Source organism: Poecile atricapillus, chromosome 1, assembly GCF_030490865.1.
Source record: "Poecile atricapillus isolate bPoeAtr1 chromosome 1, bPoeAtr1.hap1, whole genome shotgun sequence".
NCBI lineage: Eukaryota > Metazoa > Chordata > Aves > Passeriformes > Paridae > Poecile > Poecile atricapillus.
The window spans coordinates 73,055,244-73,082,905 of NC_081249.1; the positions used below are offsets into that span (position 1 = coordinate 73,055,244).

The 27,662-nt window shown below is 40.7% G+C and overlaps 2 protein-coding genes across 5 annotated transcripts in view; one reads left to right on the top strand and one right to left on the bottom strand.

Moving 5' to 3' along the window:
• The window catches only part of RDX (radixin), a 37,169-nt gene extending 29,422 nt beyond the window's left edge, over positions 1-7,747 (top strand). For all 3 annotated transcript variants that reach the window (XM_058834440.1, XM_058834448.1, XM_058834457.1), the window contains 4 exons: positions 2,031-2,191; positions 3,156-3,248; positions 4,093-4,335; positions 5,317-7,747. In XM_058834440.1, the coding sequence (XP_058690423.1) occupies positions 2,031-2,191; positions 3,156-3,248; positions 4,093-4,335; positions 5,317-5,481 (662 nt within the window). In that variant the 3' untranslated portion in view covers positions 5,482-7,747. The remainder of the gene's footprint in view (positions 1-2,030; positions 2,192-3,155; positions 3,249-4,092; positions 4,336-5,316) is intronic.
• A 12,695-nt stretch (positions 7,748-20,442) lies between these two features.
• ZC3H12C (zinc finger CCCH-type containing 12C) overlaps positions 20,443-27,662 on the bottom strand; it is a 45,401-nt gene continuing 38,181 nt past the window's right edge. For both annotated transcript variants that reach the window (XM_058843918.1, XM_058843928.1), the window contains one exon: positions 20,443-27,606. In XM_058843918.1, the coding sequence (XP_058699901.1) occupies positions 26,207-27,606 (1,400 nt within the window). In that variant the 3' untranslated portion in view covers positions 20,443-26,206. The remainder of the gene's footprint in view (positions 27,607-27,662) is intronic.

Below are 27,662 nucleotides of genomic sequence, written 5' to 3' on the forward strand. Positions count from 1 at the left end.
TAGTGGCAAGAATTTAATGGTGTTTTATTTTCTATGAGAGGTACTCTTTTTCAGTGTTTAAACAATGATGTGCATACTTTTGTCTGTATCTTTTTAATATAAAACCAAAATCTAATATAGTAAAAGTTTTGATTTAGTAAAAAGAAAATTACTGCATATACACAGTTCAGCTCAGAATTATTAAATGCTTAAAATGCTGAATACCTGGAGTTGAAGGGAGCAGGGAAATCAGAAAGAAAGATTCAAAGTACTTTCTCTAGGATTTTGTTGAATTTAGCTTTTAATTTGGAAATTTCTTGTTTCTTCCTCCTTTTGTATTCCCTTGTAAGATTTGAGAAAATTAAAGTATTGTCAAACATTAGTGAAAGCACGTGTAGTTTCACCAATCACAGTTCTTTGTGTTTAATCACCCTGTAGAGTCCTTGTCTCCGTGACTTCCCAGTTGCTCCTCTCCATGTTATTTTTTTTTTTTTCTGTTTGGTTTTTTTTTTTCCCTACTTCAGGCTTGGTTCACATTCATAAAAGTTTTGTTGCTTCTTTCTTTTCCTAACTCTTGGCTTCAAGCATCATAGATAGAATCACTGTTTAACTCTATGCAAGTAAGTTACATAAATTTATATACATACCTGACACTTCTCTCCAGCTCTCCTGCATTTTGCAGTCTTTCAATGCAGAACAGGTTGGACACATCCAGACAGGTAACACATCATCTGTGCCATGGAATTGCTTATGGAGAGCTGTTTGGCCCAGGACAGAACAGTGTCAGTTCTGAAACAGGGTGATTCTGGAGGTTTGACAATATAAATTTTCTCATAATTCACATTTTCTCATTGTAAGCAGTATAGCCTAATTTCTGATGCAATACAAAATGTTCATGTGTTGCTGGTCTTTTTAGCCTTCTATGCACACATGGAAAAGTCTTTATATAAATGGTCTGTGTTTAGTTTCATGTTCTGCATCTTCATGGGAAGATTTGTTTGAGTAGTGTTTTTAAAAAGTTTTGTGTTCTATTTAATTTCTAGGTACTGCATTTGTAGAACCCCACATACTTGTGATCCTGTTCATTTAATTTAATAACTGAAGTAGTAGTAAGCCTGGGAAACCAACTGAAGAATAATGGTTACATTACTACTTAAAACTAGAAGTGCAAAGATGAAGCATGTGTCAGCATACCTGGGGAGGTGCTTTTATAGTATTAAAGCTTATGGTGAAGGCAAATGGATTGCTGGAAAAAATGAGTAGTTGTTTAGGTTTTCTGTTGAAGGAGTCTGACAGCTGTGCCTAGCCAAGGACACAGCGGAAGTTTTGTCATTAGAACCACCGAACAGCTTTAGGAGGACTCTTTACATGGTCACCTATTTTTTCTCATCAGGGGAGGAGTTTAATTTTGTCTATGTAAACCTAACCTTGCAGTACTCCTAGATTATTACTTCTTTCTTTAGAAGAAACTTCCTTTAGGTTCTGCCCTTTAGATTTCAATATTTTGCTATGCAGGCAGACAGACAGCTATTATCTCTCCCTGGATTTCAAATTTTCCTCCTCTGATGTACAAAGATTTTTTCTGACCCTTCCAGTGGGTCTTAAGTCATTTTGCTGGAGACATGTGCTTAAATTTTCAGCAGCAATTAAGGAATCTGTCAGGCATTTTAACAAAGAAGAAGAGTTTTTTTGCTTTCTTTAAGAGAGTGGTTGAATGTACATAAATAATAGGAGCATGTGCATGTCTATGTACATGTATTTGGGTGTTTAGATTTATCAGTGAGGTGACACTTTCCTGAGACACTAGGGTGCCAGAAATGTCAGATGAGATAAAATATATCCAAAGAATGTCTTAAAGTGGCAGGGAAACCAGATATGGAACAGAGCTCTGGGTAATGTGCTCAACAGCTTTTCTTAGCTTGAGGTGGTCTTGTAAATCTCAGTTAGTGTTCTAGGTTACCTTATTTTGGGCATATTACAGCTGGTATCTGTGATACATATGAGTCAGAGCTAGGTAGTGATACCTTGTCTGCAAACTCTCCTCTTGGTAGAGCTAGAGGAACAGACTCGAAGAGCTCTAGAACTGGATCAAGAACGGAAACGTGCAAAAGAGGAAGCAGAACGTCTGGAAAAAGAGCGTCGAGCAGCTGAAGTAGCCAAAGCTGCTCTAGCCAAGCAGGCAGCTGATCAAATGAAGAACCAGGAACAGCTAGTAAGAAACTTTATTTTTTTCCCCTCAAAATAGGGTTAAAATTGGAATGGATAGTTGAAAATTTAGCCTTTACTCTTGTTTATGACAAATGAAGAAGTACATTGTAACACAAAAGTACTTGAGATACTGTTAGAGTGTTGTGAGAAATGTGTTAGAAAACGGTATTAGACTTGCCACTACTTGCAAGATAAAAATAAAACTCTGTATCTGTAGGAGATTAAAAGACGACCACCACCATTCCGACTGACAACACTCACTACATTCTCTTTCTAATAGTCTCAGGCTTATTCAGCTGAGAACAAGAGTAGCTTCCTTCTACAGCCTGCTGGGAAGCCTGTTCTCTAAGGCAGGTCTGTTCTGAAGCTTGATGGTGGTGGTAGGAGTGGGGAGTTGGTGACACTGGGGTTTGTTGGGGTGTTTTTGTTGTTTTTCCTCTCCTGTTGCCAGTATTTGCAGTGTCTTCTCACAGTATGGATTAGACTACTTCTAATTCAAGATTTGTGCGTAATAATCAAGAAAGGCATGAAAATAGAAGAAATGATTTCTCAACTATAAATGGTTTAGATCTTCTGTAAACTTAGCACATGATTCTGATGGCAAGATTTAACTTAATAGTACTGAGATTATGATCCAGGGTCATAATCTTAATGGTGGGACCATTAAAGTTATATTAGATTGAAGCAGCCTGAAATGCTAGTTTGTAATGACGGCTTGCTGTTTCCCAGCAGGCTTTGGAAGTGCAGAAGGTAAATATTTATTTTTATTCTGGACTTATTTCCGTTATGCAAGAGTACTCTGATTCATTCATTCTGTCATGTATGCTTAAAATTTCTATTTTTCACAGAGAAGTGATGGATGGTAACTCTTTTCAAGCTGGATCATAGCAAAGGCTCTGCTTTCTTCCACTGCATAGCCAGGCTGATACCAAATTAAAGCTTCTACTTTGTTCTTTTGTTTGTTTCAGGCAGCAGAAATTGCTGAATTCACAGCCAAGATTGCACTTCTAGAGGAGGCCAAGAAAAAGAAAGAAGAGGAAGCTTCAGAATGGCAGCACAAAGTAATGAGCCCATGCTGTGTGAAGTCAGAACTTCAAAGAAACTAAGGGAAATGAGTGCGGAAATCTCACTAGAAGTCCATGGGGTCAAATCTCTCTCTTTCCCTTAGGCTTCAGAAAAGTCTTAAAGGCTTTTGTCCTCCAGTCTACTGAAGCCAGCCTATGCTTCTGTTTAACTCATTTCTTGATATTACATAGCCATGAAGGGGGGGAAATTCTCATCACAAAGGTATGGTCAATGATTAGAAATGGCTTCCTTTTGTGTGATGATGAAAAAGATTGGAGCTTTATGTTAGAGAGGAAAACACCTCAGGAGGGATGTGTATAAAATCATGAGATTTGATGGAAAGATGAACCAAAACAGTTAACAAAGGCATGTGAAATGCAACCGGGCAAAACTTTAAAGCAAAATAGTCTTTCTTCATAAAATCTATAATTAGCTATGGAACGTGACTAGTTACTATGCATGGGTTCCAAAAGGGTTTGAACAAGTTTTCCTAAGTTCTGGTTAAATATGAAATTTGAAGATGTCACCTTTGATGTAGGAAATCCCTGACCGTTAAATTTCTGGTGGCTAGAGAAGTTGGAAAACAGTTGGTTTGATTGCCCTATTCTTTCACTCTTCTCTTGTCTACTGCTGGAAATAGCTGAACCCCTAGTACAGCTTATTTTGAACCATATCTGGTTTTTACTCTGTCTCTATTTGACCATTATCAGTGTGTAAACTAGTCATGTCAGTTATAAAGGACAGTTTCATGTGTCTGAGAACATCTCAAATTTTTTTTTTTTTTTTTTATTCTTAATAAAGCATTTTAAAAAGGTGCTAAGTACTGTTTACTGTATTTAGGCTTTTGCAGCCCAAGAGGACTTGGAAAAGACCAAAGAAGAACTGAAATCTGTGATGTCTGCTCCTCCTCCACCTCCACCCCCACCAGTTATTCCTCCAACAGAGAATGAACACGATGAACATGATGAGAACAATGCTGAAGCCAGTGCAGAACTGTCTTCTGATGGTGTCATGAATCACAGGAGTGAGGAAGAACGGGTAACAGAAACACAGAAAAATGAACGTGTTAAGAAACAGCTCCAGGTAATGAAGATTCATAGTTGTATCAACAAAATTCAGGCTTTGGGTTTTCATCCTTCTTTTGTAAGAAATTTCACTGATGTTTTGGTCTGCCAAGGAAACAGCTTCTTTATAATTTATTAGGTTTATGACCAGTTTATCAACCAATATCATTCATAGTGTTCCAGAAGTGGAATATATAGAAAGATTGGATGTAAGATTGTGCTTTATAGCTTAAAAGTGTAAGTATGCTGTTGCATTGGCCAGTAAATGTTTCTAATAATTATATAATTTCCAGAACTCTGCATGTTAAAACATAATGCTTTCCTCTTTCAATACCAAAACTCAGTAAGTGGTATGAACAGATGCTTGCTTGGTGGTATTTATGGTTGTTTGTAGTCACTCACAGGTGTTGTAAATGCACAAACTCAAATTACACCCATTTTGGATTACTCTTACTTCCCTGAAACTGAACAATTCCTCCCAGGCTAAGTCTTAGCCATCGAAGCATAAAAATCTATAGTAGTGGTAGATCTTTTCCTGGTTACAAAATGTTTATTTGGGAAGAAAACAGAAGAAAAGGAAAACTGCTACTTTGTCTGGCAACATCGTGTTAGTGGAGTGTATGTGCAGTATTCTTGGTCAGTCACTGGCCAGATCAGGGAGATAAGGCTTTAGTTAAAGAAAAATTGAAAAATAAGGTGGTTTTCCTACTTTATCTTGCTGATCCCTTTCTCAGATTTTATAGTGTATGAGGATTTTTTTTTTTTGTTACAGTTTGATGTTTACACTAATATAAGTAAAGTATCCTATGCTCTCCTTATCTTTCCTTCTGCATTCCTTCTGATAGACCTCACAACTTGAGTTACTGAGGAGCACAACAAGCATTCCATAGGTTGGCATTCAAGAAATTTTTACCCAGATTGCAGAATAGTTGTTATCAGAAACTCCAGAACTGTTAAAGGATTAGTCAAAGCACTTAAATTCAAATATTTTATTCAACAGGCTTTAAGTTCAGAGTTGGCTCAAGCCAGAGATGAAACCAAGAAAACACAAAATGATGTCCTTCATGCTGAGAATGTTAAAGCAGGCCGCGATAAGTACAAGACTCTCCGGCAAATTCGACAAGGCAATACAAAGCAGCGTATTGATGAGTTTGAAGCAATGTGAGAGCTGGTATTTTGCATATATGTTCCTCGTAAAGCTGAACCACCAACAGAGAAAAAAAGCAGGCCTTTGCAGATTTGATGGATTGCACCCCACTTTGCCAAAGCACTTAATACCAGGTTGACTACAGTGACTAGAAGACAAATTTAGGGGAAGCTATTCAACAGAAAGGCAGTCTGTTAACCCTAGGTTTTGTGGGGGGGAGGGTGTGGAGGTTAATAGCAGATTTTTTCCCCATTGTGTTTTCAACTTCATTGTTTGTTTGGGGTATTTTTCCCCCCTTTGAAAACAGATAAGAAGTATTTAATGACTGACAAGTGTATATATTGCTTAAACATTAAGAAATAGAAGAATGGAACTGTACCTAAACTAGATGGGTACTATTTCAGTATGAAATTTGAAATTAGTTTTCAATGTAGCTACTCCATTAAGAATTTGATATTGCTCACTTTCAGTTCTGTTTGTTTTTTTCTTGTTTTATTTTGGGGGGGTTTGTGTTTGTTTTTTTTTCTCCCAAGTGAAATTCTTTGGTGTTTCATGTCCTGTCATCATTGATGGTTTTCTTTGCCTACCTGTTCACAAAGGTCTGGATGGCAGGTGGTAGTTCCAGGAAATGTTTTTAAATGGAACACTACCTGTGGGCAGCACATGGCTGCTGATAGGCTTGAGTAAGTATTGCTTTTCCTAGCTGATTCTTTTAGATGTGCAAAATGTTCCAATGCAGCAAAAAGTGAAAAAAAAAAAATAAAGAAAGCTTATTGTGCTATTTGTTTGTAATTATTTTATTTGCAGTAGGGAGACCTGGACCTTTCTGGCAAGGGAGCATATGAAAACATCAGTCCCAGGGAGGGGACAGTATCCTACCTCACTACTATGTACATGATGACTGGTCCTTCAAACACCATGAAAAAAACTGTTTATATTGACTGTCACTACACAGTAACATCCAAGATTGCTAGGAGCCCTTATTCCTAGAATTTTTATTTTACTTCATGATGGATTTATAGTGCTAAATACTGTCTAACTGCCTTCTGTTGAGTTTAAATTGTAAAAGCATCTGGTGTGTTTTAAAGCTGTAACTTGTCACTGGTATACTATATTCTGGGAGGGGTGTAGAATGTGTGTGTCAGTCAGTTTGGGTTTCAAATACAAATTGAAATATCCCAGAATTGGAGTAAAAGTGTTTGTAGCTTCAGTTTTCAGTGAAGCTAGTATTGTAATTGTCATATCTGATGTCAGATTATTAAGTCCTTTCCCTCTTGTAAAGGAAACCTGCTCTTTTGAAAAATTTGCTTAGAAATTGAACTTTAGTAATAACTTTACAGTTAATGTGGACTTGAGTTACTCCCTATGTTAGAGTACCCTAGTGAATATCGACAGTGGAAGAACTTAGATTTCTCTGAGGATGGTTCAGCTTTTTTTCTGTTTGGTATTATGCGCTCATAAATTTACACTTATCTATTAAATTTTGCCATTTTATTAAACATTTTTTTCATGCACAATAGGTCTAAATTTCTCATGAACAGTCCAACTAAGTTTGTTTTTTTTTATTTTGCGGAGTAAAAGTTTGGCTATGTGGGGTGACATCATGAAAATTAAATAAAGATGCATTAATATATTTTTGGTTTGTGAGGCTAAACATATCTGCTTGACCTTGAAGACTGATGTGCAGATGCTGTGCACATGCTTCAAAATGCTGCTTGGTGGAAGTTGGTGTTTCAACTTGCAGTGCATTGTAAGAACAGTTTTTGTTTCACAGGCTTCATACACCGAAGCTTAAGCAAATTTCTGAAGTATTTGAACAGTTTGCCATGGCAGGTGAAATACTGTGCTTCCAGTGAGTTTTCATTTGTCCCTGAAAAGTGTGCACTAACACTGATCCATCAGTTTCAGTGTTGGGAAAAAACACCAGTAAAGATTGTTGTTTGTAAATCTACGACATGTAGAGTAGGGCTAAATGGATTAGATCCATTTATAAAGCTGTGTGATTTTTTAAATTTTATTTTATTCAAACAACCAGGAACAACCATTTGTAATACAGGTTTTCACAATGAACAAAGTGATAATAGCTGCTGTCACCAGCAGTTGGGAACACTTACTGGTGCAGAAATACTAAGACTACATTTAATGATTACTCGGTGAAGTAATTTTCCACATGCTTTTTCCTTTAGCATCATGTTTTGTGTTGTACAATTAAGCTAAAATTACATCTACTATTTTGGATAACATTCATTGGTTAACAATAAAGAGATACAGTTAATTTCTCTGAGGTCCACTGTTGTTATTTAATGCCCTTTTTTTCTGACAGCTTTACGGAGCACATTCCAATAGCCTCTTTTTCAAGAGCAGTGTAGAAATTTTGATCATCTTTTTCTTTCACACTTTGGTCAGAATGAAATAAAAAAATCAAATTGTATCCCTAGAGAATGGTATTTTGCTTAAGAAATTATCACATACAGTTAGGAGGAAGCACTGGTGTTTTTCGATTCAAAACAGGATCTGAATCATCACAGCAAATTTGCTCTCAAGAACAGAGGGTAATTTGGCCATATAAGAGTTCTGTGGGTAATGTAAGAACTTTCAATCACTGCCTACATATTGCTTAGCCCCAGGTTAAGTGAATTTTAGTTTAATGGATATCTTGATTATTGTGAAACCTTGATCTGTTTGGGTTTGGTTTTTTTTGTTTTTATTTTTTGGATACTGCACCTTACAGTGGACAGTGCTGTCAAACACATGCATGGCCATGTGTTTTAAACAATGATAAGTTAATGGGCTTTTTCATTTCTCTAATACACTTGAAAAAGACAGGAACAGTCCCATGTAAATAGGTGTACAAATAATCTGCTAAAATATGTTCTCACATAAATTAGACCTCCTCTCAGGTGCCATTCCGTTCTCTCTTGAATTTGTTTGGCCTTGCACTCAGTACAAGCACATGACCCTTTCTGTTGCTCCTTAGGGCAGAACAGCTGTGAGGAATTAAAACCTGGTACTTGTAAACGTGCATATTTTTAGTTTGATACTTCCCTTTTGTTGGAGCCCCTCCTGCTGAAGCCTTAGCTCTGAGGTTTCTTACTTGTTAGAGAGTTTCTGCATAGGTATGCAGCTTCCCAATATTATGCTTGAAAGGGGAGGTAAGTGCTTTGAAAGATTATTTAAAAAAAATATGTTCTTGAGGTGGAGAGAAAAAGATGCAAAATATTGCCACTATTTACAGACTATTACAATCACACAATGCCTTGTTGTGCAAGAAGATATTCTGTCTTCTTGAAGTAATCCATTCTACTACATTTTCAGTCACTTGTACTAGTTTGGAAAGCATTATTGTGCTTTTGCTCTTTCCTTAAAGCATATTCTCTAGGGTTTTTCGAATACCTGCTTTGAGCAACTCTGAGGAAAAAGGAAGTTTGTTCTAAATGAGGTATTTCAAACTTCTGAAGAAAAAATACCACAAATATTTTCTCTAAATTTTAAAAGAAAATATAGAGATTAAAATAATCAATTAAAATCTTTTGCTTTTGAAGAGGAACCTTTATGCAAGCATTTTCCATGTCTATTTACATATAGATGATCTAAAAAGTTGTTCTGCCCAAGACATCAAGGATTTTAACAAAGATGATGTATCCAGGTGGGCTGAGGTACTTAATCCTGGTGTTTGTAAATGTACTTGGAGTAAAAATAACAACATAAAATTGAAAGCTTCCTTGCAAAAGAGCAAAGTTCACTTATTTATAGGAGTTGTCTCATACACATAATTTAATTTATCTTGGCTGGGAGATAAGATTTTCCTGGAAAATGTAATACATGTCAATGTATCAGCATACAAACTGTGGTGATTTTTTTGACCCCCTCGGGTCACATTCTGCTGTTTGTGCATGTAGGTGGAGAGCACCTGCTTCCCAGTGGGAATGCTGTGCTGCCTGGGTGCCTGAGGAGATGCTTCTGGCTGGCAGCTGTGGGCACTCCGTTCCCAAGTAGCAGAGTCCAGGGCCTTTCCTCCCTACAAAACTGGTCTGCAGGCAGGGGAGTTCTGCCTGCCTCCTCCTTTTCCCAGTTTGGGGACCCAGTTAGTAGCAAGGGGCAACTAAAGGCTGCTGTGGTGGTAGAGAGCTCAAAGGGGAGAAAACCCTAATGCAAATGTGCACTAGATTCCCTTAAGGGGCTCATTTATTTACTTGTGTGGAGGACTCCTTTTCAGAAAAGTGTAGTCCTGTGGTAGGTGTGTGACCAATAATCAGTTTAGCAAATTTAGCAGCCAATTTTTTGGAGCAAGTTGCACTTTTCATTTCACTGAGCCGAGTCTAGATCCATAGGCATAGACCAGTTGCCTGATTTTGCTTTGATTCATAGAGTTTGTCACTTTTGTTCGCTTTACTGTCTGAGTTGATAAACTGCCACTTTGGAGTGCTATTAAAGAAGTTTTGTTTCGCTTTGCTTTTTTTTTTTCGTCTTCTTCCTTCCACCCAAGAGATTGCTGCCATGTCAAATGTATGTTTTGTTCAATGTGAATGAAGCAGGCTCACCAAGCCCAAAAGGCTTTCTCACCAAGCTATATAGTTTCTTCAGAAGGGACCACAATACTTGAAGCAGTCCCTCAGGAAGAGGGATTATGCCCACATAACTCATAGTTTAGGGAATGACAAAGTTAGCAGGAGGAAACAGAGCATTTTGAATTGCTGGTATTACGTGAGGTGTTTATATTGGTTTTTGTAAATAATATGTCCAGAGTGTTTCTGTTCACAGCAGTAGCTTTTAGGCAGCAGAAGAAATGAGGGGAGATGGAAATGCACATCAAAGGAGGCGGCCTGGTTGGTGCAAATGTTCCTAATGCACGTGTACATAAGAGTTAATGTTTCCTGTGCTCTGGATAAGTGGATCAGGTGAAAAGAGATCAAACACAGAGGTAGGATAACTGCATTGCTTTTTCTGCTTATTTGGGTTTTTTTGTTGGTTTTTTTTTTGTTTGTTTGTTTGTTTCTGTTTGCTTTGAAGCTACCTTATTTACAGAGGAGGAGTTGCCATTATATGAAGGCTTTTAGAAAGCCTACTGCCCAGCACCAAAAGATCTTGGAATTCTTAAGGCCATGTGTTCCCAGCCTGGCCTCTGTGTTATAACTTTCTCTGCAGTGTGGTAATTTTGCCCCAGCACATTTCTGCAGGGCCAGGAGCTGTGCACATGCAGGCTTCTGCTGCCCCATTGCTTGTTCCAGCAACACGAAACCAGTGTGTGCCCCTGTGAAACAGTAATCGCTCCACAGCTTCCTGGCTGCCTACCCTCAGCTCCTCGGGATCTTGTATCCACAGCTCCCCACAGCCTCAGCTTTCACACCTGGTATTCACCCTCCATTTCTTCTTTAAACTTGATACAGTATTTAACTTCTTCATCTATGGCTTCAGTAACATTCTGCTAAACTGAGTTTAAGGTGAATGGTTGACTACTGTGTTAATGCTTTCTTAAAATACATGGACGAGCCACACTTTTATTCAAATAGCACTTCTGATTAATTAATAATCTCTGTGAATATGGTAATTGCAGTTGTGTTGCCAGAAAGAGATTAATTTGCATTGAGACCAAGGGTCAGAACTTTTCTGCCAAGTGCATTTCAGTCTTCAGCAAAGTTGAGAAATAACATCCAGAATACACAGATGAGTTGATCCTGCTGTTGCCTTTGTTCCTGGGAACAAGTCCAGTTATATCCAAGTGAGAAGATTCAGTGTTTGAGATTCAGGCAACTTTGTTCATACATCAGAAAAAATCCTAAAAACTTTAAGAAATCCTTAAACTGTTAATCAGCACTCCACTCTGTTTCATGTCCTTGATTGTGTTTCTTCAGTTTAATTCACCTTTTGAATTTTCGGATCTCTTCTCTTGTGAACAGTGTTTTGGGCATCTGTCTCACTGCTCAGTGCCAGTTGTACTTTTCCATACCATTTGAAAACACAGCTTTCTTCTTTTGCATTTGGGATCTTAGTGTTCTTTTCAGCAAAGTCAGTGAACTCATCATCTTCAAATTTAGAACTATTACTGCTGCTTCTCAAAATAGTCTTTGGATTAATTTTGGGTGCATGTTCTTTTATCAGACATGCATGGCATATGCCACCTTATAGCACAAATAATTGTATTGACTAGTTACTAATTGGTGGTAGCTTTCTGGAGAAAATGTCAGAAAACAGATTTGCTAATGTAGAATCTGAATCAAGGTGTTTATACCCATGAGGTTCAGCTTTGAGCCTAGCTCTGCTCACATGCACAGGGGAGCATGTGGGAGAGAGAAATTCTGTGCTTTCATTGTGTAGCTCTGTCTGGCTGGGCTAGGCAGGAGAAAGCACTGGAGCAGGATGGTTATTCCTGCTCAAACAGCAGAGTTGTCAGGCACAACTGCATGGTGCTGCAGTTTTGCTTTTCTGCACAACAGGTATCCTGGATGTAAAAATAAAAAAAAAAGAGCCATGAAATAGTTGGCTTTTCCTGTGGCATCCTAAATAAAATTTATTTATAGTCTTATTCCTGTCTGGGTTGAACCTTCTCTGCAGGTCACTCTTGTAAAAGCTGAACTCCTCTATAACATAAGCACAGATATCTGAGAGCAGGAGTCAGGTATCCCATGGTTCTTCAGCCTTCCCTGTCTGTAAAAAACAGTGGCAGGTGCAGGGCAAAGTACCTGTCTCTGTTCATTTTAATAGAGGACCATGAAAAGAAATTCTGGAATTCTGCTTCTCTCCAGCACTGTCTTCTCTATGCTTTGGGATGGCCCTTTCATACTGTGCTTCTCCCACTCTTCTTTGAACTGGTTCTTACATCTCACTTCTCTTTGCTGCTTTACTGCTTGGTTTGGGCTTGTCTTTGTTTGGTTTTTTTTTCTTCTTGCTAATGTGTCATGCTTTTTATTTCATCTAAAGAACAGATTTCAGTTTACATCACTGAGAGTTTCAATGCTATTAAATAACTTTGTTTCAATATGAGAATGCAAATTAAGACAGGGAAGGAATATGTTGCGTAATTATTAGTTTAAAAACATTGTGAGGGTAAGTTTAAGCCTGAAGTCCTAGCAAAAAAATATGTTGCACTTAGCTGACTAATTAGACTTTAGACTCAAGGTGAAAAATGCAGGCAGACAGCTGGGTATGACAAGATGGACTTCCCAAATGAAATTCATGATAGAGAAGTACTTTGGTAAAATTCACGTGGGTTTTTATTTATTTGCACTTGCTGGATTATTTTGAGAGAACTGGACAAGAAAATATTGAATCATTATTCCATTGTATTTCCCTTAATTATTTCTGTTGTGGCTTATTCCACCAATTTAAGAGTAGAAATGCTTTTTTTTCCTCTCCAGCAATTTTGTAAAACTACATTTTGCCTATGACACTGAAATTATCTTTGCAATCTGAAGCTTAATGGAAGAAACTGTTTTCTGAGGGAAAGGTATCATGATTTGTTTTGTGTTTAACTGAGCTTGATAATTTGTATGTATATATATGCACATATATATAAAAATATGTAGATAGCATGGTTAAATTGGAGATTTCTAATACAGCATGTGGCATCAGGCCTTGTAATGGCTGTATTAAAGTGAAATGTAGAAATTGCTACTTATAGGAACTTTGATCTTGAATAGCTTTAAAAATGAGACCTTTCAAAACTGAGTTTAAAATATGACTAAAAAAAACCATCCCAGCAGCCAGCTGTTCCTGGGGATCTCTTAGTACCAGGAAGCATTTCACTGGTTTCAGTGGTGCCTCCCCAGCCTTCAGTTTCACTCACTGACAGAAACCTGTTCCTTCTCCCCACCCATGTCTAGGAATTGCTGTCAGACTTTTAAAACACCAGTCTTAACCACATGCCTTATTTGCTTATGGTCAAGCCCTGGAAGTTCTTGCTGACTTTCTGTGCCAGAAAATGATCTGTGAGGGAAACAGGCTGTGGTATAGAGTTTTGATGTTCCTACACGTTACATGCTGTACCTGCACTCATAAATGGAAAAAAAAAAAAAAAAAAGGTATTGCAGGCTTCTTTCTTTTAAATAGCTGTTTATTCCCCTTGCTTACTAATATCAAAGAGAGTCTGGTTGTTTACTGTTTTCCCTGATTAATTTTGAAGAGTATTGTGATATATTGCTGCTTACAGCTGAAGTGCTTCGTTCTCTAAAACAATCAGAATGAGATACTCACAACAAAGGAAGGTTCACATAGGAATGTTGAATATAAAATACTGGTTATTCTTTGCCTAGTCATAATATATTAAACGAGTCATTCTCCAAAAGGAAAGCAATTTTTAAACCACTTCAACAATTTTTTTTTGTAAAACTCAGCATGGAAAATATACATTTTTGAAATGTGTCTCCACTCAAGTAAGTTTTGACTCATTGTAAAGATTTCCACCGGAGAACTTTAGGAGAGAAATAAATTTGAGAGAGATCCTTTATGCTGTCCTCACCTTTTTCTCCAAAAGGCTCATGCAAAAGAACAAAGAAAATAATCTAAATGCCAGAGCTTACGCAGCAAGCAGCACATGTGCTGTGCTAAAAGGAAAATATGTCTGAAATCATACTGGCTGTGATTGAATGTTCTACAAGGATGTCCTATATTCAGTGTATTTGTGTACAAGGCATTTTATTTCAGCCATCTTTGGGAGCAGTTTTAACACAATCTGTGTTGCACTCACATGTGGTTTCTGTTACCTGCAAGAGCAGATTGGTCATTTAAAACTGCTCCCTGGGTGGATTTACAGTTAGGTTCTTTATAATGCTAAAATTTAATACCAAAACTGAACTGCTATGTGCAAAAAATTGGCATAGAAGAGTACATAGAGAGTTGGACCTGATCTTCAAGATGAAAGTCTGTGAAGACGGGTCCCTGGGTGCCTTGACCACAAGAATCGTGTGTTTCTGAGACCACTGTGTTTCTGAGGCTCCCTGGTTCTGCTGACCCCTTAGGAAAAAAGTTCAGTCAGAATTAAATATGGAATAGCTACAGGAAGTGAAGTATGGCTCATATGATGTTGCTGCATATTTTTATCTATTGTTTAGTCTATCTAACATTTTCTATCTTTGCTAAATCTATTTGATCTCTCTGTGTCTTTCTATGCAGGTTACAAAAGTACGATCTCTTGCAACCCTTAGGATAGGAGCAAGGTAAAGATCTGCAGAAGACCTGGGGTCTGCCAAGGCCTGCTATTGCACTTCTGTAAATCTGGACAGTGTACAGTGCTTTAAATTAGGTGCCTGGTCTGTGAAGAGTTTTTGGAAGGACCAGGAAGTGCTGTTACAACATTTCATTAGTGTTTGATTCTCTTGTGGTCTCTGAATCTTTCCTTTGATGTCTTTTCCCAGGAGAAAATTAGCTATTTGAAGTATTTAAGCTGTTGTTTTTTCCAGGAAAACAGGAAATAATACTAATGTGTTATTCTTTAACTTGTAATGGGATGTGCTAGAGTAATGTGACCCTCCAAAGTGCTTGGGGCATCCTGTAGGCTTCGTCCACAAGTGATATAGTGTGGGAAGCCTGACTTCTATCCAGCCTGGGTAAAGTGAAATAACAGTAGATACTTTCCAAGTTTTATTGGTTTTCTACACAATTTCTAATAGCCTTGATGATACCTGAACAGTGTCAGATAATTTTCTAATGTAAAAATCCCAGTTTAATATGTCTGTACATACATTCCCAGTGTAAACACCCATTGCTCCTTGCCTTTTTGTATGCTGTCAGGATGTGCATACTGTGTATACGTAACTGCTGGACTGTGCACCCTTGCACAAAAGCCTGAATAAATGGGTTTTAACATTCATCCAAAGAATCACTATTCATTTGATGATCAGTGGTGCTAGTGGATTTTCTTTCACTTCTCTGAGAAGTTTTAATTCATTTTGTAGCACCAATCCAAAGTGGATTTTCCATGTAAATATCTTGTGCTATTACCAGGTAAGTCAATGAGAAGCTTTATTTACAAAGAATGGATTACTCTTGAAAGAAAAGACAGCTGGTAATTAAGGAAGCTGTTAACTGGGTAGATAGACACCCGAATTCTTCTCAAATCCAGATGGCACCCCCTGGGTATATACCAAACCTTGGTATATTCCTCAGCGTGAACTTTTGTGTTCCTTGCAGTGCCTTCTTGCACAATGGCCTTCTGGGGACTGTGCCAGCAGATCCGTCAGAGGACTTGGATCTGAAGCAGTGGCTGCCAAAGCCTCCGGCATGTGCCCAAAATCATGGGGTCATAACTGCCCCAGGAGGAAGCTGCCCCGGGGCTCTGAAAGCATGCCAAGGACCTGGGACCTGTCTTGGTGCTGCTGCTGTGCCTCCTGTAGGCACCACTTCTGGCAGCAGCCCTCCAGCTTGGCTGAGGGAGGAGAGGCTGTGTGCCCTGGACCCTCCATCCTGGCAGGGTTTGGAGCCACATCCCCCACACCTCAGGACTGCAGGTGGGTAGGGTGGGCAGTGGGTCATGGCCAGCCTCCTGCTTAAACCCTTGCAGAGACAGGGCTGTTGAGAAGGAAGCCTCCCCTGCCTCTGATTGGTACACCAGCACATCACCAGCTGAAGCAAGACCATGGCTCAGCCCTTGGAAGACAAGGTTTGGGTTTAGAATGCCAAGAGGAACATAAAATCCAAAGCTGTGGAGTTTCAGGGTCTGATTTGCACACGTGGGCCATCACTGGGGCGTTGGGACTGGCTTGCTCAGCACTTGAGTGATTATTTAAAATTGTTTCTGCAGCCTCCCTCTCCTACATGACCCATGTGGAGGCTTAGAGATGTTCCTGGTGCTCAGGGGAGCTAGGCACAGTGGCCTCCATGAGTTTTATGTCTAGCAGGTGTTTCTGCAATAGCTGCTGCTTGGACCAGCCGTCCTTGGGACTGTGATTGCTTCAGATATCAGCAGTTAAAGGTAGGCAGTAAGACCCTTTAATGCAAATATACCTTCAGTACCACCACAAACCATTCCTGTGGACTTTGGCTAGTGCTGCCCTTGCTGCCTAGGATGCTTTTTAGCTTCTCTAGTCAGTGTTGAAGTTCTCTGGTGAATGTCCTGCAGAGGGGGAATTGGGGAAGATGAAGTATACCTCAGCAGTCAGGTTTAAAAACAAACCTGAAAATAGAGGTTCTGATGTAGTGAAAGCTTTGGGCTCCCTCTCACTGTTGATTGTAACCTTGCTCAAGCCGGCCTGGTCTGGCTCTGACAGGCCGGACTGGCTGCAACGTGCAGGTTCGCAGTAGCCAGCAGAAGCTGGTCTGGGAAGGGGTGGCAGCTCTCCCCTGGCAGCTGCTGGAGGACCCAGCCTGGGAACAGCGCTTGCTCTGCTGCAGCAGCCGCTTTGGATGAGCCCAAATGGCCCGAATTAGTCTCAGTCTCTGCCCCGCGGGGAAAGGGAGGGGGCCACGGTCCTGCCTCTGGTCAGATGCAGATGGCTTCTCAGTCACCTCCGCAGCAGTCAGGATTTTGGCCTGGTGAGGATGTTGATGGAATTGCAGATTAGTATTTACTGGTAGGTAAATGTCTGTCTGAAATGTTGTAGCAGAGTTGTATGTTGAAAAATGCTATCTTGCAGGGAAGGGGAGAGAGAATTCAATCGTGCCTGCAAATGGCTGGCATCAAAGAGTGGTACCTGAAACGGTGGTGTCCTTCCTTGTCCCGCTCTCCCCCATGCAATTTCCACACTTGATGTCAGGCCAGCAGCTTTGCTTCTCCTTGCAGTTCATCCGGGGTCCTTCCTCTAAATTCGCCAGTGGTCTTTGCACCTGTGCCTGCAGCAGGGAGTGGATTTGGGAGCAGCCGGGCTGCAGGTAGCACTGGCCAGGCAGGCGAGCAGTCACTGGGGCACAGACACCCTGAGTCTCGCTGCTCAGCCACCTCACTGCCCTGGCTGCGGAGGGCAATGTTGTAAATCTGCAGACATTTGGGGGTTTCTTCCCACTTTTTGTGATGGCCTGACTGAAGTTCTGCTGCCGCTTGGCTGTCCGCAGTTGATGTGCACTGATGACTTAGTGGGTGGTTGCCTGCCTGCCTCCTGCGGCGGCATTTGCTGGCCCTCAGCTGGGGGTGGGTGTTCCACTAAATTAGTTTTAAATGTTAAAAGGCTGGGCGAACAAGTTAACTTTCATTAAAAGTCTGATCCAGGTTTAGAATAGGGTAGCAGCCCCATTTCCTGGCAGCCCATGGCACACTAACACTTTCCATTTTTATCATGCTGACATTTTCCTTTTTCAGAAATAATTCTATAGATGTAGCCCATGCTAACCGTGAATGGCTTTGCCGTGTCCTGTGTATGCCAAGTTTCAGCATTAATTAAATCACTTTGTCACAGAGAAACCAAGGGAAGCTCATTTAATCAGATATCAAACAAACATAACATCATCCCTCTCTGTGGTTCCTGGAGCATGTGCCCCTCCTCACCATTGCGACCATGATGACACCAGGGCAGAACACTGGGGGCAGGTCAGTGCTAAGGATCACTGTGCTCTGCACCCCCCAAAAAACCCAAAATGTTTAACTGGGTTTGAGCCTCAGCATCTCTGTGGTTATAGGCATCCTGCAAAAATGCGACTCATGCCAGAGTCCCCAACAGCTGCTGGAGCGAGCAGGTATCAAAACACTGCCTGACACAGGGAGTTCTGTCACTGAATTCAGTTCACTTTTTATTCCCCCATCAAGGAAAATAGATTTATATTCCTGAAATTTGTAAAACGTAAGTTAAAATCCAGATTTGTGCATGCCTGAAAGTTTTGTAGAGCTGGATGAAACCCAAAAAATTCCTTCTCCCAGGCACCCTGGCCCAGTGCAATTTTCCCCCTTTCAGGACACTTCCCGTGGGTTGGAATGTTGGGTCACCCAAACCACCGCTGCATCTCTGGTTCCAGAGTGCAATTGGGGATCTCTGTAAGGTGATCCTGGCTGGCGTAAGGAACCTGCCTGGAGAACATTGCCAGCTCCTTCTCCCCCACACTCCTCTTCCTTACGCTTCACCCAGCTCATGTAAATTAATAGCAGCGTTGAATTTCCGTCATATCTACCTGCTGCTCCTGGCAGTTCAGCTGGGAAAGAAAAAGCCTGATGGTTGCTATAGAGACCATCAGATGGAATGGCACCAGAACATCTTCTGCACCACTGCCACCGCGTGCTCACGTGTGTCCCAGCACCCAGCTGCTGCCCATGCTGGGAGTGGGACACCCCTGCTCCTCCCCTGCAGAACTCCAGGGAGGACTGATCTCCTGGGTCTCCTACAAGGTGGATTTAGGCAGGTCTTCCTCAGCGTGAAGCTTTCCCCAAGCTCTCCTTGAACAGGCTTGTGGGTTGAACATGTCCCCAAGGATGGGCAGGGAAATGCAGGGCAGCAGCTCCTCCCTGGTGCTGGTTGTAGGAGTGGGAGCCTGCTGTGAAGGCTGAATGAAATGGGGTGTGACAGAGCTGGTTGGTGGAGGCAGCAACACTTATGCTGCTGGGTCTGCCACACCACGTGTCCCAGGAGTGGCTGCTGAGGTTACTGAGCACAGGTCCTCCTCTGCTGTGACACTGAGGAGCAGGATGATGGTGGTATTTAATGCATGTGCTCATAATGTGCCCAGTTCTGTGCCAGACTTTACAGTTACAGTGAAGGGGGCAGTTTATGTACTGGGACACAAAACCTCTAAATGTCCTTTCTGTTTCTTCAGCACAGAATGAGCTCAAAGATCCTGTGAGGCTGGAGGATGCTGCCCAGAGCAGCCCAAGTGACACTTTGTCCTGCTTGGAAATGGTCTCACAAGGAGCATCCCTGTGTGTTTGTACAGCAGCCTGTCCTTAGCTTCATCAGACAAGGTCATGCAGGTTGTCAAGTTCAGGTTTCAGCTCCAGGATGAGTGACAGAGCCCTTTCATCTCCAGTGTCACAATACTTCAACCTGCATCAGGGGCTGCTCTGATGCCTGCCAGGCTCGCAGGCATTTTGTTAAAGCTTTTGCAAGAGAAATTTGTAAACTGGTGACAGGGTCTCCAGGCCTGCCCTGCAGGTGATGTAGGCAGATCTCATGGGATTTAGAGAATTGACTGAACTGGGGAAACTCACGGTCCTTGCTCAGCCCAGGGGAGAAAGCAGAGCTATGGAGGAGAAGCCTCAGGTGGTGGTAGGAGCACCATCCAAAGAGACCGAACCAGATTATACAAATACCAGCAGCTTGCTGTTTTGATAAAAAATAAAAAAAAAAATAAAAAAAAAAATAAATAAATATATATATATATATATATGTAAAAGAAAGCTGTATTTGGCATTCTTGAAGCAATCTGAAAAACAGAAATCCAACCTGTGCCAGCAAATCACCTATGAAGAAACCAGCATATTTAGGGACATGGAAAATCACAATTGTGACTTTATTAACTCTTAATTATCCGGCACACCTATTTCTTCAAAAATGAGGAATGAATGTAAGCGTGGAATTGGCTCTGAGGTCTCACTGAAGACAAAAGTTACAGCTGGATGGTTAAAGCAGTCCATTGATCAAAGATAAAGAGAGTTGTGTTTATTCAGCCTGGAGAAGAGAGGCTCTGGGAAGCCTTATAGCACCTTCTAGGATCTTGAGGACTACAAAAAGGAGGGAAATGGGCAGATAGGACAAGGGGCAATGGTTTTAAACTAAAAGAAAATAGGTTTAGATTAGATATTAGGAAGAAATTCTTCACTGTGACAATGGTGAGACACTGGAACAGGTTGCCCAGGGAAGCTGTGGAAGCCCCATCCCTGCTGATGTCCAAGGCCCGGTTTACCAGGTCCAGTGAAAGGTGTCTCTGCCCATGGCAAGGGGTTGGGACTGGATGATCTCTGAAATCCCTTCTAAACCAAACCTTTCCATGCTTCTGTTTTTGAAACTGTTCTAGTTTATCCAAAGTGAGCAGTTTTGTTGCAGGTTTTGTGAAGGTAGGAACTCAAAGCTGTCTATAACTCATTGCTAACTACTCTAGAGATTTTTTATGAAACAAAAACAGCCCGTCAATGAGGAAAATGAATCTTTATTTTTTTTTCTCTGAAAGCAGAATCCAAGTACATGGTTTTTTGTATGGTTTAGAGGTGGTTTTAAGATGTGAATAGTCACATCACAGAAATAATACAGAACAACCAGTGAAGGAATGAAGAGCCAGTTTGACAATTGCTTTATCAAGTAGCCCAAACATTATTTTTAACTAATGGTTTTGCCAGAGTGGACTTCAGGACAATATTAAAATCTTATCTACTCAACACAGAAAATGACTGGGAAAAGAGCTACAAAATACAGTTATTGCTGCTGTATCTGCATTGCTTCCTTGCAGGATATTCTACTGTATGCTGGGAAAGCAGTTTTTAAATTTCAGTTTCATTAAGAATGTATTTTAGATAAATAAAAAGTAACCAACCAGCCAATCTCACATGGTTAATTTATCTGAGACAAAAAAAAATTTGGGTTGTTCTACAAAAAAAGCAGAGGTTTTGTTTTATAAGGCAAAGAGTAGATTGGTGTACTTTGAAAAAAAGAGGATGGATGTGCTCAAACATCTAAGTAAATTTGGTTTGTAGGTGTTCCCAATGCCTGCAAAGGGCAATTCTGGCCAAATGACTTCTCAGCACCAGTGAGATCTCTGTGCTTGGGAGGAGGTGGCTCTCCAGCTGTGCTCCTCAAGGTCCCAGCCCAGCTGCACTTACACACACGCCAGTCTGACTCAGGTCTTCTCTCACACCACAAGCCAGCCCACACCTCTGCTCCTGCTGAAGTCAGGCGTACGTGTTGGTGTTTGGGAGACTGAGCCCTCGCGGCGCTATTGAGTGTGACTGGGAACGAGAGCTATTGCAATCATTTGGCTTAAAGCGTAGACAGAGAAATAAACACTCCAAGCACAAGTTATGACAACCCTTTAAGACCTGGAAATGGATGGTGGAAAATTATTTCAAGCACACTGGTAACTATGAACCACACATGGTAGTTATTAGTGCCTTTAAAAACATCTGTGAGAGACTTGATGTGCACCAGCACCTCTCCCTGTACTGCATGGCAAGGAAAACCCAGCATTCTGCAGGATGCTTCCCAGGCAAATGTGCATTTCCTATGTGACTGGGTCAGCAGCTTCTGATGAAACCTTGAGAAATGTATTCTAGAACATCTAAAGATGAAATCTGAACATCTCTCATGTTACTGAGCAAAAGGTTAGCTGGAAAAACCATTTAACACAGGTGATTCTAGGTTTAGTTACATGATTAGGCTAAACAATGTGCCCAAACGTATTTCATTTGAACAAAGTTCTTGAACTGTGCCTCTCTAAAATTTACAAAGTCTATAAAACATGAGATTTGACATTTATAAAACCTCAGCCCTTTTACAGAAAATGAAACAAGGCCATAGAGGTTTCAGTTTAAATCTATTGGTTTTTCTTCTCTGCAGTTTTAATTCCTATGATAAAAAAACTTCAACAAATGGCATTCCACCATGGCCTTATAATGCAATGAATAAATTAGCAAGTCACACTGTAAATAAAAATAAATAAGTTCTACTTTTTTTTTTAGTTTTTTTTTTTAATGGTCTTTTAAATTGCACAGTATTTTAAATTTTCAGTAGCAATGAAAAGTCAGTTGGGTATTTTTCTAAACGCTCCAGAGAGCAGGAAAGCATTGTGTCTCCTTTTTCAAGCTTTACACATTGAAAATACCTTGGTCAAACCATCAACTGATAAATCTGGTAAATGTTTTGGTAGTCTCTTACTGTGGAAGATGCTGCAGTATCTCTCACCCAAGGTGTCCAGTCCTCCGGCACTCACCCTGCTGGGGCAAACGTCCCCAGTGTCCCCTTCCAAGTGAGGTATTCCGGTTTACACTGACAGCTTTGATATTTTTGGAAAGGTGTTCACCATTAGCTACAACTTTCACAGCAGAAGTTCATCAACATCTCAGCAACAGTCCGCACCCACCGAGGCTTGCAGAAGTCTCCTTCGAAGGCTTCCCCAGCCCGGCACACCTTCTCTTTTTGGGGCGTCACATGAACACATCAGGCTTTTGGCTCTCCCCAGAGCTATTCTGCACTGGAGGACCAAGCTACAATTCAGACAGACCAAAGAAAATAGGACACCTGGAAAGGTATGATCCTACTTCAGACCATTAGCAGTATCTTAAACCCACCTGCCAAATATATGTGTGTATATATACAAATATATATATATATATATAAAACACATATTTGAAAAAATTAAAAAAACAACCAAAGTGATTAATACTGTCATAGCCTGGGCATATTTAGCTCAAAGTTAGTTATCTACAGGACATACTTAAAAACTCTAAATATTTGCAACATGTTGCTGTATTGAAAACAGTTGTGGGCAAATGCCTAATGTATGTGCATTAAAAATACTGTATATGTATATACTATTACTGATGCAGTTATAGCAGCCTGGGATTTTATCTAAAAATACAGAGCTTCTGCTAAGTATCAAAACATCTTTCAAGTACCGAAGACAAAGGGAAGTTTTGCCTTCTTAGCTGAGGGACAGCTCTACCTTGAAGGTACTAAATCCTTCACTGCATCTCTGGCACTCAGCTGCGGCCAAGTCAGTGTCACTGAATTACTTCTGATATTTAAGGATCACGGGAGGTTACAGTTCAGTTATTTGCATCAATGCAATTACATAGACAAAGGCAGTATTTGGCCAGCATCATTGCATCCATGTTTGTTACTGGTGAGCTCTTTAGAATTTGTTAAACATACAGAATGATCTCATCGTGGAGATGTTCACACACAATTCCTCCACCTGTTACCACAGCAAAACAAAAGGAAGTATCAAGGCAAACATTTTGTCCACAGTAAATGTCCTTTACCCAACATAAGCGAGTCTAAGGGGAACTAGCACATCATTGCACAACATTAAAATCCAACAAATTACTCCTGCTCTTGTATTTTTAAAGCATTTTCAGCGCCTGGGTGCAAAGCACAGAACCTATCACAAGAATTCCCAAGCGATCACCGCCCTGTGGGGATTCAGTACTGCCCTGGCTGTGTGCAGAGGCAATGGACACTGGTAACTCAGGCCTGGGCAGTGCAGCTCCTCACACTGCTATCCCAATGGCTAAGCCTGCTGAGCCCCTGCTCTAGGCCAGGCTGTGACATGTGCATGGCAGGAGCATCCTGGTGCCCACATCACAGAAAAAAACACAAAACACTTCTATTACATATGCACGTTTCAGTTCATGCTTTAAGGAATCGAACTTTTGGCAGAAGTATATACCTACATTAAAAAAAAAAGTAGAAACCCATTAAAAACACAAACACAATCACTGCATTATTAAAACAGCTGCATCTACACTATGGTGTAGTACTTCAGTGTAATTCAATTTAACCAAATCTTAGCGTACAACTAAGATGAGACCCATTTCCCAGTCCAAACCTCAGCGTCAGCGCTGCATCAGTCTCTACATTAAAACATGCTCTACGGATGGCGACCAACCAAATCCAGGGAAAACTGTTGCCACATGTGAAGAGGTCTTCTCCCTAAACAGACAGCGCAGGACAGATGGTGTGGAGCCCCCATGGCCTTGCCACGCGGGCAGGCAATGGCACAACCTGCAGCGCTCCGGCAGTGGAACTGCAGGAGCACCACGTCCTGAATTGGTTTGCTGAACATGGTTCAGATTATTGGATATGTCTATAGCACAATGCTCTTTAGAAGCATTTACTGTATACCCAAACCCTACTTGCTGCAACACATGGTGTCGTACAAGTAGTGAAAACGTCTTCGTATTCAAAGGTGCTTGGACATCATTTTCAGGCAGCATTTTACCTTTATTTTAGTGAGTTCCCACTACAAAGATTTTAAAAGGAAGATGCCAATAGTTTATTTTTTTCCTTTTAGTATGTGAAATTGAGACAGACGTCTAAATAAATACCTACTTTCACTTTCCTAAGTCTATTCTATGTCTGAAATCTCTAATTTTTAAATAAGGGATAAAATGTTGCCCAAAAGACTAGTTATAATTATATATTTGTGTTTCTAATCTACAAATCAAAATAGTTCTCAGTTAAAAAGATACAATTTGTATCAACAGTAAAAGGTACTTTCTGGTTCTTCAGGGCCTTACTTAAAATTCCAGCGAGTGTACCAAAATTATCAGCTGTAGTAGTGTAAACGAGTGACATTTTTTTAACACTGAACATTGTTACAATGGATGGAAACCTAGAACTGTGGGCAGCTGATCATGTCATGGAAGTACATCTGACATCATTTGCAAAAGCTATTTCTATTTTTCACATATATATATATATATATATAAAAAGCTTAAGAGGTGCTAGTAAAACCCATGACTTTAAACCAGAAATATCCCTTACTAATGCTAAAACAGACTTGGCTTGTCTGTGTCTAAAACTACCCTATTTGTGGCAAGAATCAGGCCTACACAATGCAAAAAGCGAAAAACTAACTCCAGGAACACATATGGTATCTTCTCTCCCCACAACCCTCCCCTCCCCAGCCAAAAAAGGAAAAAAAAAAAAAGTTTAAGTTATTATTTTGAGCTACAATATCATTACCATAGTGCAGTTAAAAATGTTGCATATCCTGAACACACAAAACCTTTTCAGGCCAGCCTTGATAAATAGCAAAAGAAATCAAACAGTATCTTAAATACAAAACTTGCATTGAGATAATTAAATTCATTTAAAAACAGGTAAATATTTTATGAAAAGCATATTTTATCCAGTACAGTTGTGCAGCAATACAAAGGAAAAACATATAAAACAACTAAACAGGGCCCTACGATTTCAGGTCCCTATCTACTGACCAGAAATACACAGAGCTGGGTAACAACACACAGGAACTGAAACAGGATGGCCTGGTTTGGGGTGGTTCTGAGCATTTGCAGTTTCTCTTAGCTTCCCAGGGGGCTGCAAATTCTCAGTACCTTTGAAAATCAGGCAGTAAGGCTTTTAACATACCCATAAATTAGTAAAAAAAAATAAAAAATTCCTTTTCTCCTCTGCTTGCATCTGATCTTACTAATTGACTGCATCAACAAAAACCTGTAACTATTTACGCAAAACAAAGCAATGAAAAGTGCCATACTATAAATTACCAATATATTGTTACCCATTTCACTGTTAACTGGTAACTTAGTTACTTGTTTCAAAAAGTTAAGTCAGTGCTGCAGTAAAACTTTGTTTTCTACAAACAGGAGATTACAGCACAAAAAACTCACAAAAACAAACAAACAAACATACATCAGACATACTCGTGGTGGTGTAAAAAGTTCAGAAACTTGGCTTGAAAATTGGCTTGAAAATTGCCTGCCAGAAGTAGCAAAATCCTCTTTCTGCAGGTTAATATCTCACAGCCCAAGGATAAGCATCCAGCAAGTTAAAAAACAAAACCAAAAAATTCCAACAAAATGTAACAATGATAAGAAAGTGCTGCATATAAACCCCTGATGCACCAAAGATTATAACCAGAGACCACAGATTTTTTTTTTTTATATATATATATATATATATATATATATATTAATTTAAACAGAAACATCCTCCAGATGTGAAAATAGCCATTTAAAAAATTTCAAACTAGAACACAAAACTTATCTGGTACTTCCAATGCATGGGGCTATACATACAGACTCCATGATACAGTATTTCACATAAACGGATTACTATATAACCTCCTTGCTGAGAAGGAGATCCCAAATGCTATTGTAGCAAACCTCCCTCAGCATTAGCTGAGCTGAAAACTACGAGACACCACAAAGATGCGTCATCTCTCAATAACCTAGCTGAGATTTCTCCACTAAGATGGCCGCAGCGAGCTGCTGAGCGTCCGTCACGTGAGGGTTCTTCTTCATCACCATCCTCACGAGATCGGGGGGGAAGATGTTACAGAGGTTAATGTAAACCTTCTCCCGGGTGTCTTGGAGCCTTGGGGGGTGGTCTTGCGGGATTCCACAGTAAGGTACGCGCCAGGGCTGGTCCTGCTGCTCGGGAAGGCTTTGGAAGGCGAACTGCTCGTAGCACGGCTGCGTGGGGTTGCTGGGCAAGGAGTACGTCTGGCGGTAGCCGTAGGCATCCATCCCGTAACTCTGCCTATCCCAACCTCCCAGCCCCTCCTGGCCAGAGTAAGGCTTTCTGTGTCTTAACGGAGAGTTTTCGTACAAACGTGAGTCTGAAATGCTGTCTATTCTCGTGGACACCAGGGCTCTCCCCAGATGCAGCGTCTTCGAATGAGATGAGCTCTGAGGTGCGGAGTAGTCGTTGGGACAACTGGATCGAGCACCGACGGCTGGATGCTGCAGATGCACAGCCATATACGGAATGGGAGATTTGTGGTGATGCTTTGGTTCTTCGTGACTATAGCTCTGCACTCGAGTGAGGGGCTCGTGGTAGCTCTGTAGGAAGGGCTGAGCGTTAAGGCGGCTGTGGGGGTGCATGTGTTGGCACTTCAAGTTCTCCTCCAGCTGTGGGTCAGGCGAACTCATGTAAGAGCGGTCGCTGTAACCCACGTAGGAATCGCTACTGCCGCAGCTGACGCTCCCCTCGCTGCTGCAGTCGGAAGCTACAGAGCTAATCCGATAATCTGTGTCCAAGGAGAAGCGCCTTTCAGGACTACGCGGTCCAGATATACTGAGATTTGAATACGCGCTCAGCATAGAGTAGTACCCTACATCCACCGGAGACTCACATTTTGGATACTGGTCATAAGGCATTGGTGTTCCATGATTTTTGGTTGCCATCATCACTGTAGGATACTGTCCCTGTGGTCTTTGATCCTGAGGTGGGAAGTGAACTCCGGATGGAAGGCCGTTAGTTAAAGGTGCAGTACTTTGGGGTTTTCCAGCAGAGGAACTTGGTATACTAACTAAAGAAGGTACAGACCTGGTTTCCAATTTGTTTTTGGTGGGAAGCTTTTCCTCCAAGTCTTGATAGACTTGAGTCCTTATACTAGGATCCGATTGCCTCTTTGGAGCAGCACGCTTCAGCTCTGAAGTGCCTTCACTTTTAGTGCTACAGGGAACACTATTGCTTTTTACCAGTCCTCCTTCACCTGTAGTTTTGGCAGCTGTGCTTCTAGACATGGCACGAAGTTCATCAGCTACGGATCGCTGAGGCTGATTTCCTCTTTCTGGATGATAGTATTTGCATTTGTGTCCATAGGTACATTTCTTCCCTATTAATACAAACATAATCAGATTTAAAAAACTTCAGACAAAATCTGTTAGCCAT